A 15,313-nucleotide genomic window follows, 5' to 3' on the forward strand; every position below is an offset into this window, starting at 1 on the left:
CGCCTTGCCTTCAGGCTGACAGCGACAGCAGCAGCAGAACTGTTCCGAAAGGAAGTTGTGGCGGCCGAGCACCTCCAACTGCCGCCACAACTACAGAAGCCGCGTCTCGAGAACGCCAGCAGGCCGGGAGCAGGAGACGGGGCCCCCTGCAATCACACGTGCTCTTGCACAGAGCTCTGTGTCGCACTGGGGGGGGGGGGCTCTTTTCTGTGGAAAGTGTTAGAAAATAACCTTGAGATAATGGTGCCAAGAAACTGCATCGACTGCTTTCGGCTGCAGTGCAACACCCTCCTGGGCTTCCTGCCGCCAAACGCCCTTGACTGCTGTCAGACAGCCCTGGTCAAACAACACCTTTGTCTTCAAAAAGCAGTCACACATGCGACACCTAACAAGAGGGGTATCCGCTATAAATCAAGTCCTGCGATTACAAAACTAAACGACCTCATTCTAGATAAAAAAAAAACTGCTCAAACACAAGGAGCAATTAGATGAAGTATTAGACAATCTGCTTGGATTTTTTTGGGCAGCCTGTTAACGGACAAGACTGCCCAGAGCAGGTGGCGTGCAGCAAGGTGTGGCGGGGCAGGGGGAGGACAGGACTGTGTGACGGAAAGATCCCAGGTGCTAGCCGAGCCCTAAGATTCGACAGTCGGTGGCAGGCCGTGATGAGAACTCTCGGAGTAGCTGGGCTCGACTGGCAGACATGGCCACTGTTGTGTGGTCTCCAGACGGTCGGAGCTCATCCCGATACCGCCCGTGCCGTCCTGGGACCGGCTGGCCAGCTGAGGGCCTGCAGCGTCCAACCGCTGCACACTCCACGGCACCGGGGAGCTTGTGGAACCAGGCACAGCGTGTGGCTGGGACAGTGGGCGTGTCAGAGAAGGGCACGAGCAGGTGCCTGATGCCCATGCATTGGCACAGCGATCACATCGGCCAGGCGAGATGGTCAATATCTGGCGACTTCTGATGGGGAGGGTAACAGCAACGCAGCTAGAATGTCTACATTTTTGTCTACATTAGCCCAGCAGCCATATCACCCTGCAACTCACAACTGGCAACCCACTGAAGCTAAGCAGGTGTGAGCCTGGTCAGTACCTGGATGGGAGACCTCCTGGGAAAAACTAAGGTTGCTGCTGGAAGAGGTGTTAGTGGGGCCAGCAGGGGGTGCTCACCCTGTGGTCCATGTGGGTCCTAATGCCCCAGTATAGTGATGGGGACACTATACTGTAAACAGGCGCCGTCCTTCGGATGAGACGTAAAACCGAGGTCCTGACTCTCTGTGGTCATTAAAAATCCCAGGGCGCTTCTCGAAAAGAGTAGGGGTGTAACCCCGGTGTCCTGGCCAAATTTCCAATTGGCCCTTACCAATCATGGCCTCCTAATAATCCCCTTCTATGAATTGGCTACATTACTCTGCTCTCCTCCCCACTGATAGCTGATGTGTGGTGAGCGTTCTGGCGCACTATGGCTGCCGTCGCATCATCCAGGTGGATGCTGCACATTGGTGGTGGTGGAGGGGAGTCCCCATTACCTGTAAAGCGCTTTGAGTGGAGTGTCCAGAAAAGCGCTATATAAGTGTAAGCAATTATTATTATTATTATTATTACATTTTAAAATAAAATAAAACCACAGCACCGATGCTGCAGGACTGCATCTCCCCACTTCTGCTTAGCACTCCAGCTGTGAACTCTGATGTACTGTAGTGGCTGTATTTCTCACATCATCTTTTAAAACACTTTTCATTTTACCCTGCACAGAAAAAAAAAACGTTTTAATCGCTGCCCCACGTGGGCACAGAGAGGTTTTTTTTGGCAGCTCTCATGCAGGGTTTCAATTAAATTAGAGCAGGCTTGTTTAGAAAGCAAAAAAGTTTTTCTGTTGTAAAAGCAAGGATGTACACGTTGGGCGTCTGGCCGTGCTGTTTTACTGTTGTTGTGTGGTACCACATCTATTTTAGGGGAAATGTAGTGCTGTTTTTGTGTAAAATCCGTTAATTCTCGAGGGAATTTGTCATCTAATTTTAGCACAGGCGAGTGCATGGAATTGGTTTCATATAGAAGACCATATATAGCAGCATTAAGCTAGGAGTGATGGTTAAATAAGCTGTTTGTTGGACTGTGTTTTGCATGTGAAGCTATTTTTGTGGTTTGTTCCTTTGTCTTTTGACCACAGGTGCTGATCTAAAAGCTCCCAAATATAGCTATAGATCAGATAAGTGTATTTATATAAATAAAAAACTTTTTTTGGGGGAAAAATTTATATGTTTTTTTTATTCTCTTGAAGTGCAGTTTGTCATCAATCCTAACCTTTGGGACACACCATGCTGCAAATGGGTGTGATTAAACCTTCACAGAGTGAATGGTGCAGTCCAGTAGTGCTTTCTCATTTTTACACTCTCTCACAGAGAGACGCTACGCTAAGCCTCCCCAGAGCACCGACAGGAACTTAGCGGACAAGAGCTTCCTGCTGCTGGCCAGCATGCTTTCACTGACTACCTGGAAGACCTGACAGCTTGGTTATTGTCTCCAGGTTAGAGGAGAATCTATCTGAACAGCAAGACTAGAAAACAGTCCCCCCCCCCACAGGGGCTGGAGGAGATTTTACCAGTGGGACTTTGCCAAAAACAAAATATCCATTGTCAGGATTAGAAACAAGGATTTGAATTTTGAAATTGAGCCTCAATTTAACCCTCCAACACCAGGAACACCCTATCGGAGAAGCGAAGCAGCAAGCGCTCTTAAGAAGACACGAGCACTTTTTAAAACAACATCTGCTTTTCTTCAGCTGAACAGACTTGGAGACGGGAACACACCCCTGGTCTTTGAAGAGCTTTTAATGATAGTATTGGGGGAAACTAGAGTGAACCAGAAGACAATGGCAATGCCTCTGCAGTTTCCTGGCATGGCAGTGATAACCTCTAAGCCTTAAGAATGACAAAAGTGCCATCTAGGTCACTGGCAGCTCTGATACTTATTTAAAAAGTCTCATACTGAGAGTCGCAGCCAGCCAAATCCATGGCTATCTCTTTAAGCAGTATTTGCAATTTAAATAATGACCCCTGCCATCACTCTTGACCTTATTTACTCAGAGCTTTTCCAATGGGTCTCGTAAAGCTACCACAGTGTTGAATCACCCTGCGATTCTTCCAAAACGTTCCTTGGGGGTGCAGTTCATCCCTTCATCGTACATGAGCTTGTACAATCCAAAACGCTCTTTTTACAAAACCGGCACAAACTGCTCCATATCCCAAAGCCTACCAGTTAGAATCGGCCACACAGATTGCCAGGCATGAAAAAAAATTCCAACCACTTAAAAAGCAGCAATGTACTTGCCAAAACTTATACTGCTCCAATGCAACAACAGTGTTATTTATTAAAGATATTCCCTTAACCATCTCCTAACCAAATTGGGACTAAGATCTCATTTTCTTGATTTTAGTTTTATTCAAGACATTCTGACCTTTTAAGTAAAATCACAAGTAGAGCTTTTCTTTCATTAGAAATTAAAATTCACAAACCCATTTGTCTGCCTGATCCAATTCCCAGCTGGATCAAGGAATGGATTATTCATTAACGCAACCTTTTTGTCCATGTTTTTGTCATGGCTGAAATATTACACTCCTAAGGCTAAAGCAACTACACACTGGAAAAACTGGTGAAGAGCTGATACACATTTCAACATCTGAAATGAATTTAAAAGATACAATTGTTTGCCAGTTTTTTTTTTTGCTGAATCCACAGATTTGGAACGGCCAATCGTGTGTTTGTCACATTTCGGATCTCAACTACAAACCTTGCCACCGCACACGGGAGAATGAGGAACTCCTCCGACCCGCCCACCTTCGAGCCAATGTCACCGGCACATCCGCCCTGTGAGCGGGGCTCGGTGCTGATGGCAGGAGACAGGTGTCCTTCACCGAGACCGCTGCACGCCTGCAGGCGCCCAGCAAGCCGCAGAAGCTGCCGTGTTGCTGAGAACAGAGCTTCCCTGGCCACTCCACACCCGTCCGTCAGTCAGGCGGCTGCAATTCCCCAGGTGGTGGCGCACAGTCCCAGTCAGCTAGGGACACGGCCGAGTCTCGAACCCGTGATCACAGAGCTCAGCGCGCCCCCGGACCAGCAGGCTGAGCTTCTACTGGGACACACTACTGGGAAGTAACCTCATGACACACACCAGCCTTGCCCAGCGCAACAGTGTGCTCTTCCTACTACCTCACGCTGAGCTGATGCGGCTGCATCGCATTAAGGGAACCCGGCTGATGAAGGCCCCACCGCCGCATCACAAGTCTCTGTCACATCACTAGCCCACTGCGACCCGGACTCCCACACAGTGCTGCTGGGGGCTGGGGTGGGAGAAGGCAGGCTTCTCTCCACTTCCCCGATTCACCGACAGCGGAGCATGCCACGGCTTCCATTTCAATAAAAGAAAAGAAAAAAACAGGAGAAGCTGTGCATTGCTCTGTATGCGGACGTGGTTGGGAACGGTACCCCTGAGGCCATGTGTTCAGGACTGACCAACGTACGAAGTCAAATGCTCACAAGCAGATCACTGAAGCCATCGATCAGCAGTGCAGATTTCTAGCTCGGTAGGAATGAGAACCAGCAGACACAGTGCTCCCGCAGGAGCAGGACTGAGAACCACTACGTTAGCATTCCGCCACACATTCCTGAAACAGGGACCATCCTCGAACCTGCGCCTCTCAATGCAACAGCATGCATTCAGCAACACCTTACTCCTAACCGATGAAGCTCCTGATAACAGCATCGCTCTGCTTACCTTGTTCCTGAAGTAGACCTCGATGGGCATGAGGAAGCCTGCGTAGCCGGACTCCTCCACTTTGTACGGGGGCTCCTTGCACACTGCAAGCAGAGAGACAGGCCTGTCAGCAGTGAGGCCTGACCCTCAACCACACGCCTGTGCGGCCAGGGGGCAAGCAGCCAGCTCAGACAGGTTTCTCAGATGCCAATTGACCTACCAGCATGTCTTTGGACTTTGGAAGGAAACTGCAGCACCTGGACGAGACCCACACAAAAAACCCTACAAACTCCACACAGACTCTGAAGTCTATCACAGCTTCCGTAATGACCTATTTCTTTCAAAGAAACGTTCATGTTGTACTCTAACTTTTCTGATATGACTAGTGTTAACTCTTTAAACTCGGGAACGCCGGGAGGGAAAGCTGAGGTCAGGCACGGGACAGGAAGTGAAAGCACTGCTGGCATCGGAGGGGCGCGACCTCACTTCCTGCCAGGGCGGGACTCACCTCTCTTGGGCTTGGGGAAGCTCTCGTGAAGCCTGAAGACCACCTTCTCCACGAAGTGCTGGATGTCACACATCTCGGGGCCGCGAACAAACACCATCCAGTCGTGAGTGAAGCCCTCCGGCGTAGGTTTCTTCCTCAGCTGCGCCCGGTGCCCCAGCTCCAGCTTCACCTGCACTGTGCACTGGGGGACGAGAGAGCGGCCGTGAGGTCTCGGACGTGACACCACAGGCCCGGCGACCGCGCCTGCTTGGCACGGCTTGGGCGATGACGCATCACCTCTAGGGTTTGCAGGGAAGTGCCCTGTGATCTAAAAAGAAGAATTTCTTCGTTTCGACCCCTCCGATTTGGGATGGATTAAAGACTCTGCCGCCCGGCGCAGACTGGGCCGGCTCGGGGGCCTGCAGATGGTCTCCCGTCTGAGCTGAGCCCCTGCTTAACGCAGTGTAGGCTCGCTGACCGGAGGGGCGGCCCGTCCCTCATCGACCTGCGCCCAAAGCCAAGAGGAGTCCATCCACCAGACCCTGGCTCCACTCTGTCTAAAGCAGAGGGTCATTTTCGCCTTCCAGGGCTCATGAACCAGGCGAAAGGTGACCTTCTGGCCCAGGTTCAGTAACATAGGCCACCGTAGAGGGGAATCAGACAACAGGTACGTTTCACAAGCGAGAGACGCAGTCGGCCCACTGAGCGAGTTCGGTAGTTTGGAGTTAAAAGTTAAGATGGCGATTTACATATAGAAAGTTAAAACAGTTCAGGATTAAAACCGAAAAGGATGTCTTCCGCACACACCACAACATCAGAGACGAAGAGAGGGGAAGAAATGCAAGCAGCAACAGGTACAGTGAATGAGCACGGACACGTGACCCGTTTCACCTAAAATATCGGGACATAAGATATTTACAGCTGTAAAAAACGTAGGATGAATTGGTGTACAATACTGTCCAATACCAAAGCTGTTAAAAGCCCTGTTTGCCGTTTCTTTATTTGAACCCGTCGTGTCATTTACCACACCGCTTCACACCACACGGTGGCGCTGGAGGTCGGAGCCTGCCTGGCAAGCAAAGAGCGCAAGGCAGGGTACACCCTGGACAGGACGCCAGTCCATCGCAGGGACAGTGCAAGCCCATTTTATTTGAAAATAAAGTGCACATTTTATTCGCCACTCTAAATGCATCTCTGACTTGCATACAAGCCAAACCACAAACTTCAGATTGTGTCATCATGCTCAAAGACAAACTCGAGACATTGGCCGTCATCTCTGACTTCAAAGCTACAAATGTCTACAGGCTTCCCTGTGGCTCACAAGTGGCTGGATTATATTCACTCTTCTGTGGCTCAAGCCCGCTCCTACATCAGTACCGGCCTGCCAGTTCAGCTTAGTAAACCAGCTGCAATCTGCAGAAGGCACATGGGTGTGACTATGCAAAGCACTGGGCGACAGGCTTACAGCAGTGCCAGCGACTGGAAAGACCAAAGGGGGATCATCCTAAACCTAACACTCCCCAAAAACAAAATTAAACCAAAAAACACTTCCAACATATATTTCTCAAAAAGAGAAACATACCACGCACTTGGTATCGATGATCAGAAATCCATTTAGGTGATTTCCTTGTGCTGACAGCAGCTTCCTTAGGGGCAGAGCCTTGCTTTTGAAAGAACTGTACATTAGCCAGCACCTAATCAATAATCAGTAATAAGTACCGATTTTTATAAGACGTTGGTATTTTAAATTGAGAGTTTTCTGCATTTTCTTGTAGAAAATCTCCAGACTCATCTGCAGCGAGATATGAGTTACTACCTTTTTACTAAGTTGTTTGATATTGGGGTTTGCAATACCCAACCCATGGGTCTAGGTTTTTATTTCTAATTGCTGTTCAGAAGGTTCGAGTGTTTGTTTTTCAGGTTGCATGTCACAATGGGAAAATAAAGGTGAACTAAATTCTGATTAAGTCTTGCTTTCAGGCTGGTCAGCCACAAAATGTGTTACTTTGAAAAGGGTGTGTGGAATTACTATAGGCACCAAATGAGCAACTGCCTCTCGTCAGTATAGGTCAGCAAATCACAGCAAGGACACCACAACTATTTATGCATCTATTTTATACCCACTTCACCTAATTCTGGGGAGCCAGAGCCTATCCCGGCAAGCAAAGGGCGCAAGGTGGGATACACCCTGGACAGGAAGCCAGTCCGTCACAAGGACGTCACAGCCATTAAAGTAAATCGTGGCAGAAGACAACCATTATTGTGTCCTGACCCTTTTGGGACACTGCGTGAATTCAGCTGCCAGGGGCTTACTGGGTCAAGCAATCCAGCATTTTTCTTGGAAAACTGAGAAACTCGCCATCAGCATCGAAACGCTGCCACACACCTGATCATAGGGTTCTTCCAGGAACTGAACTTTTTAACAGCATACTGGTCACTACAGAGGTGCTGAAGCCCTACTTCTGCATTTTCAAGTAAAGACAGATAAAACAGTGAACAGTGAAGATTATCTGGGGCACGCAGGGCAAATGACAAGGATGAGGGAACTGCGCCTCTCAGCAGTGTTGCAAGCACTTTCACAGATGAAAAGGCTTTTCTCCGAAATGATCAGAGTCTGGTACCTTCAGCAAAAGAAGAATCGTGCGGAATTTCAGAAGCAGTTCCAAGAAGGTGGGTGGCATTCTCAAGAAAACTGCCAGGCCAGCTAAAAAGAGAAAAAAGCTTAAAGAGAAGCCTGTGGGCGCTGTCGAGTGACTGAAGTCTGAAGCACTCCTTCCAGTCACCCACTGCCAGGCTGCGAGTGTGTGAGTGTGCGTCACGTTCTCAGACTTCAAGACTCCAGCGTTATCTCCCTCCTCGATCAAGTGCAAGACCTGCCTGGTGCTACTGAAAACGGCAGATGTAGACAAAAAAAAACCAACATCTTTAAGCTGAAATACGACGAGAGTGGGACGGAGCCACACCAGTGCTGCCGATGTTATCAGCGGAAGCCCTTCGGCCCAGCCTGACACGAGTCTGAGCCTAGATCAAGATGGGGCCTGATGGCAGTGCTGTGGGAATGAGCGAGCGCCCCATCTCGAGTCAGGGACATATCTCCCCCCTACTTTACTGATCACTGATATCCCAGCCACTGCGCTGACCCAAGCACGGGGAAAAGCTCCTGGAAATACTGCAGTGTCCCACCCTACCAGCAGGGAGTGATGGCGGCATCAGACACCTTGCGCTTTGAATACCTTCAGAACTATGAAGCTGAACGGGCTGACGGAGCTCAATGTGATCAGCCGCGAGCCCTCCAGCTGAGCTCCATGGTCAACGGACCGAGCCTGGCCTTGTGGTCACCTCACTAGCTGGCAGCGACCAGGATCCCCCAGGTGAACCTGGCCGACAGCCGACGGGGCCAGGGTGAGCAGGCTGGGGGCTCGCTCAGCTCACTGCAAAACACAGCGCCCCCCGCAGGATCCCCATGTGGCTCCCGATCCCGATCGGCACTGAATCTCAGCCCGCGACCTGTCAAAGAAAGGCTGGGGGAGCCTCACCTACACACCCGCGTTCTCTCCCGCACGAGGGGGGCGGGGATTGTGGCCCTCAAGCCAAGACGTGAAAGAACAATTGGCGATTCGATCTCTGTCAGGTTGTTAAAAAAAACAAATACACGTTCGGGTGGGTCCTGCAATGCTCCTGAAGCCTTAACGCGAAGGTGAAAGTGACCTGAAAGTGCTCTGCCTGGAATCCTGTCTCTGTGCAGGTCGGCCTCGTGCTCTCGTGCTCACCGGACAGCGGGACACTTTCTCCAGATCGCTCCTTTACACCACCGGCCACTTGAACTTCCCCTCAGGGCAGCAGAGCAAAGCAGAGCAGAGCAGAGCAGAGCGGGCTCGTGACTCAACAGGACTTGGATCTCACCCAGCCAGCCTGGCACAGTCCGTGCAGCAGCAGAAGAGCAGGACGTGTCTGTACCTCTCCCTGACACACCACACCTAGAGCACAACACTGTGGCCTCTTTCACTCAAACTGGGCATTTTTAACCCCAGATATTAATCTTCTCATAAAACGTTTTAAGGATTTTCTGCAGTAATCCAGGGCCGCGCAAACCTACATCTTCTACCGGACGCTTGTTTTAGGTGTTTTCTACAAACACAGGAATTTCAACGCATTTTCTCTGTAGTCAAGTGACACCCCAAGGCTCCTGGACAAACTGCTGAGCAAAGTAAACAGGGATCAGTATTTTCTCACTGTGATGTCTACTCCACATCTATCAATGCAAATGTCATTAAAATAAGGCCACAAACGTGACATACCAAGCCCTTGGTCTTGGCTTGCACACAGCAGTCTTAAGCTTCTAAACACAAAGCTGCTCCATCTGTCAGAGAACAGGTCCTTTTCTGACATCGAAGAACTACTCCCAGCGGCACAGTGGCACAGTTACAGCCACACGGCACTGGGGCGCTGCATTCAGTTCCTGCAGGCAATCTGTGTGGAGCTGGCATGTTCTCCCCATGGCTGGGTGAGTTTCCTCTGGGTGCTCCAGTCCCTTCCCATGATCCAAAGACATGCTGGTAGGGTAACGGGCTTCTGGGAAAACTAGCCCTAGTGTGAGCGTGTTTATGTCTGTGCCTGTCTGCCCTGGGACGGATTGGCTATCCTGGGCAGGGAGTACCCTGCCTTGCACCCGCTGCTTGCTGGGATAGGCTCCGGCTGAGAAACGCTCCGACACGACACCGAGCTGCGGACCCTCTCATCCTCGCCAGGTCGCCCCCCCCTGCCATGTGCCCCGGGCATGGAGACATGAGACATGAGAAAGCCATGCCTGATCAGGTCACGACAGCTACAGCTACTCCACTGCGGCGCTGGGCAAACGGTGCCAACAACACAAAACAAAATATAACGATTTCTGAATTTTTCCACAGTGCAAGTGTGCCGGCTGAGCAGAGTGGGGGGTTAGATAGGGTCCCAGGGGCGAGCCGGCACAGTACAGAAGCTTTAACTGACAAACCACAACACAGGGCCAGCTGCAGCAAAGCCATGCCATCGTCTCCCCTGGAGGGGCTCGGTAATTAGCAGGGGGGCTTTTATTTCCGAAAGATACAACGCAACAGCGACTGGGGAGGTGCCATCGCGCTGTTAGCGGGACAAAGTGGGATCCCCTCGGAAGCAGGAATCCAAGGAAAGAACAGCGCAGGAACACAAAGCTCGGAAAGATCTCACCCACTACAGCAGGGGTTCCCTGTTAGGGGTCCTGCGCCCCCCTCTAGCAACACATGGTAGCCCCACACCCCCCAGCAAACACTACTCATGGCTGTCAGTTTTGACTGTGCTTTTAGGACGCTAAAGGCACAACGTGCAACAACATTAAAAAATCTCATGTTGAATACGAATTAGAAAGCAACATTTCCTCCAGACGCAACAGCAGCCAAGACTTCAACAATTTCACGGCTAAAAACGAACAAACACCTCAATTCACAAAAAGAAATATTTTAACTGTTTAACCGTGGTAAATGCGACGTCTTGAGTAGATGATAGAATGGCACGAGCGACAGCGCGATCAGCACACCTGAAAGAGCGGACGCAGACCCGGCAGAAACTTCAACCCCGTGCTGTCGGGCGAGGGTCCGCAGCTTTGTTACGTCTGGAGTTTTAGAGGTTGTAATAGGTGGTTATACCTGCTTAGAACAGGTGCCCAAGATGTCGATGAAACAGAAAACCTTGCTGACCAAGGAGTATCGACAGCAGGCTGGCACGGCACGCATGTGTCCTATCTCCTCATCGGTCAGTTGACGTCACCGTTGGAGGATATTGGGGAGGGGGGGGGTGTTCTGTTAAAATTTTACATTACTCTCACCCCCTCCCCAGGAGAGAGGGAAAACACCAGTCAGCATTTCCCTTCCCCCCCCCCACTTTAATTCTCAATCCCTGCTCCCTTTTTGTGTCCGGAATGGGAGTTCTGCCATATTATGCAACAGGAGACCCTCCCTGAACTTGGAGATCCACTTGCTCACTTCTCCAGCACCCTGGGGAACATACTTATCAGACCAATGTACTGTTCTTGCATCAGGACTTCAAAGAGGACGCCACCGCACCTATCACATGAATGAGAGGTGCAGCTTTTCCTTGCACCACCCCGTGACAAAGATCGCCGTCATCGGTCGTGAGAACAATAACTCTGGTCACTATTTCCAGCAGCTATCGCCGTGCCTAACACAGCAGCTCTCGGACAGTCATCTAGTTTCAGGGCTGCACGGGACCCCCCACAAGAGTTGTGGGAGTGTGGAACAAGATACCCAGCCATGATGTTGAAGCCGATACCCTGGTTGCTTTTCAAGAAGTGGCTGGATGAGATCCTGGGATTAATTAACTACTGACTACCAAACGGCCCCCTCTCGCTCTTAACCTCTCTTGTGCTCACAAACGCATCTGCAAGCGATTCCGATTCTCCACGGCAACCTCCCCCACCCCAACCTCCAGGCCAAGGCTGGGGAGACCGTGAGCCGCCGAGCTCGGCTGGGTCACCGGGGCGGCAGGTGGGGGACCCGTGACTACCGGGCTTCTTCACCCCGATGAGCAGGGACGGACAGCGCGCGCGCCCCTGCACCCCAGCCCGCAGAGGACCTGATGGGCCAGCCGGGCCCGACAGGAGCTGGGGTTAGTCCAGCGGGTGCCAACCCTGGGACCGAGCAGCGGAGGAAATGGGACATTTGGGTTTAAAAGGAAACTGGATGTCAGGCAAGGGACAGAGTTGGGGATCAGGCTGGAAAGCAGTGGAATGATTCAGAGATGGGGAGGGAATGATTAAAAAGATGAAACCATTCAAAACCCAGCTGCAAGACAACTGGCCCCCAGATCTGCGCACATGGCAGGAGGAATCTTATGAAATGCCCATGCAAGCAGAGGATCGCACCACAGTCACAGCTTTCTCCAGCTCCTGTTAGACTGCGGTGTTGGCAACACCTCCATGGAGCCAAGCACCAACCAGCCTCTCCTGGTTCGAAACCCACTGCTGAAGGCTTAAGCAAAAAGACACTGGCCGAATTCACGGGGCAGGGGGGAAACGGGGACGGACGCACGTTTGGCGGTGCATAGTTCAAGCGAAACTTACTCACTGAATCAAAGCTCAAAAAAAGACCCAAAACAGGGCACAGTTTCTTCTTCTTTCATCATCGCCATTTTCAGGCTTCAAAACAGATCGATCAAAGAGGTGATCATATGTCTACTAGATCCTTCGGCACATCCGTTTTTTTCCAAAAAGCTCGGCGACAGACCTCGGCTCCTGACTGTCGACCCTTCAGTTCCCTCACGTGATTTACTGGATGTGGGTCTGACCACAGTCTGGCCAACTGGAGGACTGCAAGACTCAGGCAGAGCCGCCTCCCAGCAGAGCACAGGCTTCAAAGGGACTCAAAGGGAAGATTAAGGTCATAACAGGTGGCACTGCTAGAAAGCACCACACCAAGAGAGAGAGAGCACTCAAAACTACCCGGGAGGTTAAAGGAAAGGGCAGGGAGAAAGCTAAAGCATGAGAAAAGCATAAATCCCTTCATTAAAGACCATCTCCCTCCAAATGACCCTATCACACTGGGGGTCAAATCGAGTTCAGTCTCCCCAAACCTTTTGAGTTTCAAGCAAGTTTGCAACCCCCTGAAGAAAACTGCCCTGCAGTGTAGCCAGCATAATCCATCCTAGCCGTCTGGCTCTGCTAAAGGCAGTGGAAGCGAATGGGTCCATTCTAATCGACCGCATTCCTCCGAGCTACAGACACCAACTCCATCTTCTGCCAGACGTGTGCTTTGAAAACCTAACGAATCCGCAAAGCCTTCACTGCATAATGATACAGCGGTTTCAAAAACAAAGAGAGAAAGATCATCTTAATCATAACTGGACCGTAAAAAGTTGCGCGTCCTTAGTGTTTCTAAGTGAAAGGGAGAAGAAATATCAACCTTTCAAAGGCTATTCCTCAAATAAAGAAACGCTCAGCTTTTATTCCATCCCAGGGAACCAATAACCTGGGATAAAAAAAAGAACTGAATCAAGTCTAAGTAGTTATTTTCGGTCCCATTTCTGGGCGAATGAACGCAGACAGACAACCAGAGGAATACCGCGCATCAGCTATTTTTGGCAACATATCAAAACCACCGAAAAGAACGTTTTTGTGCACGACGTGTGCGCAGAAGATGTCTGAAAGAGTTAAGAGTGATTTGTGCAAAGGGCCCCGACTAGACCAGAAAGTCGCTTAAAACAATCCCAACGTTTGCAAAGTTATGACACTTTGTTTTCTCCTGCCCTGGTCGCAAAATAAAGAGGGCAGCGGTGAGAGGCTTCCCCGCGGGTAGTTATTAACTGCGCCACGGCCGGCTGGCGACTGGCCGGACCGAGAGAGGCGGCAGGACTCCCCTGACCTCTGGCCGGAGCGCACCGAGGATGCGCGGCCTTCACTCGGCGACACCCCCAAGTGAGCTCCCGGAACAGATCCCAAAGCAAAGTCCCGGGCTGGTGCTCCTATCAAATCTTCTCCCCGGGAGCTGGCGGGGTGGCGCTCGGGCGCTTTTCCACAACAGAACTTTGGACCTCGGCGTCAAAAGAGAGGAAAGAAATAACCAGACGCGTTGCCCCTCCACCACCTCCGTTCTGTCACCTCGATGTCTGAATTCACACTCTCGCGTCAGGAGACGTTTGGTCCCAAACCCGAGAGGAGAAGTTTCCCCCTCTCTCTCTCTCTCTTTCTCCCGGTTCTCTGCTACGCGTCCCGCACCGGCGGAGCAGGAGCCGGGGGGGGGGTCCCGGTGGAGGTGACGCTACCGGGGCGGCGCGGAGGTCCGGTTTCGGAAGCCGGGCAGCCAAACACACAGACACACACACACACGTCTGTACCTCGGTGAGACACTCCAGACAAGAGCTCCCCGCGTACGTGTATCTCTCCTTCCTCGGGACGGGCACCAAACAGTGACTCGACACCAGGCCAGCGCGTAACCCTCAGCTGTCATGATGTGACCCGGAGTGGCGGCGGGGACCGGGGAGCAAGACCGGGCGCTTTCCCGACCCGCGTCGCTGCCGCTGGTTTGCTTTTTTTTCCTTTATTGTTCCTATTTAGGATTTTGTCTCCAGCCGCGATGTGAAGCTCAAGTGTTGCAAAATTAATCTGAGGTTGAGGTTGGTTTTTTTTTGTGGGGGGGGAGGCGGGAGTGACTTGTCATGAAGAGAACAAGGCGCTGCGCTCTGAGCCCCTCTCTCCAAGCGGGGGGGGGGGGTACGAATACCTCCCAGGAATGAAGCCAAAGGAGCCAAATTCCTGGTTTGGGCTCCGTTTGGCCTGGAGCACGGCGGGGGAAGGGGGTGCAGTCAAACTTTGCAGACTTGAGAAAAACCCCGTTTCGCTCGCAAACCACGAGACTATCCACCCCCCCCCCCCACACACACACACACCACACACGCACACCAAAAAAAGAAGGACGAGGAGATCCTGCAGACCGTGTGGAGCAGCTACAACACTCCGCAATCAATGCTATTGCAGTCGGTATCCCGTCGCAATATAGCGCCGGAGCGACCCCCCTCCTCCTCCTCCTCTCCTCTCTCTCCCCTCTCTCCTCACTCCCTCTCTCCTCTCCGGATTCCCAACTCGCCGAGCGCACAAGAAGGGGCCCGAGAGGTGAAAGAGAAAATCCCGCTTCGGTTTCTCAGACCCGGGGCCCCCGTCGGAGATCGGCTGAGCCCGGGATCACCCACCGGCTTCCGCGCAGTGATCGACCCCGGATCAATGGCACGGCGCTCACTGGTTGTCGCAGATCCGACTTTCCGAGGCCTGACCGTCAGAGCGCAAAACAGACCCTTATTGTGCGGGTGACTCTGTGCCCGTTTTGGTTTTCCTCCGATCGCGACACCCTCTCGTCGTTAACTGCAGGCTGAGGACAAACCGAGCGACAGGAAACTCGTATTACCTGATTTTCCATGGTCTCCGGCCTCGGCGATTGTTCTATTTATTTACAAGAGCTTTAGTGAGGCAGATCGCGGCTCCTCATTGTGTGTCAATTTCACCCCCGAAAACCGGAAGCCAGACAGGCCCCCCTCTCCTCCCAGGCGCTG

General features: G+C 51.6%; 1 protein-coding gene across 3 annotated transcripts in view; it reads right to left on the reverse strand.

Moving 5' to 3' along the window:
* Nucleotides 1–15,304, reverse strand: part of mllt1a (MLLT1 super elongation complex subunit a) — a 28,603-nt gene extending 13,299 nt beyond the window's left edge. Inside the window, exons 1-3 of one of the 3 annotated variants that reach the window (XM_088622233.1) lie at nucleotides 15,169–15,304; nucleotides 5,264–5,444; nucleotides 4,777–4,859 (exon numbers count right to left, since the gene is read on the reverse strand). In XM_088622233.1, the coding sequence (XP_088478359.1) occupies nucleotides 4,777–4,859; nucleotides 5,264–5,444; nucleotides 15,169–15,180 (276 nt within the window). In that variant the 5' untranslated portion in view covers nucleotides 15,181–15,304. Of the gene's footprint in view, nucleotides 1–4,776; nucleotides 4,860–5,263; nucleotides 5,445–13,632; nucleotides 14,380–14,956; nucleotides 15,095–15,168 lie in introns of those variants that run through there. The other 2 variants (XM_088622234.1, XM_088622235.1) reach the window with 2 other exon arrangements.
* Between the last annotated feature and the right edge of the window lie 9 nt (nucleotides 15,305–15,313).

This window comes from Lepisosteus platostomus, chromosome 27 (genome assembly GCF_059453375.1).
Source record: "Lepisosteus platostomus isolate fLepPlt1 chromosome 27, fLepPlt1.hap1, whole genome shotgun sequence".
NCBI classification, from domain to species: domain Eukaryota; kingdom Metazoa; phylum Chordata; class Actinopteri; order Semionotiformes; family Lepisosteidae; genus Lepisosteus; species Lepisosteus platostomus.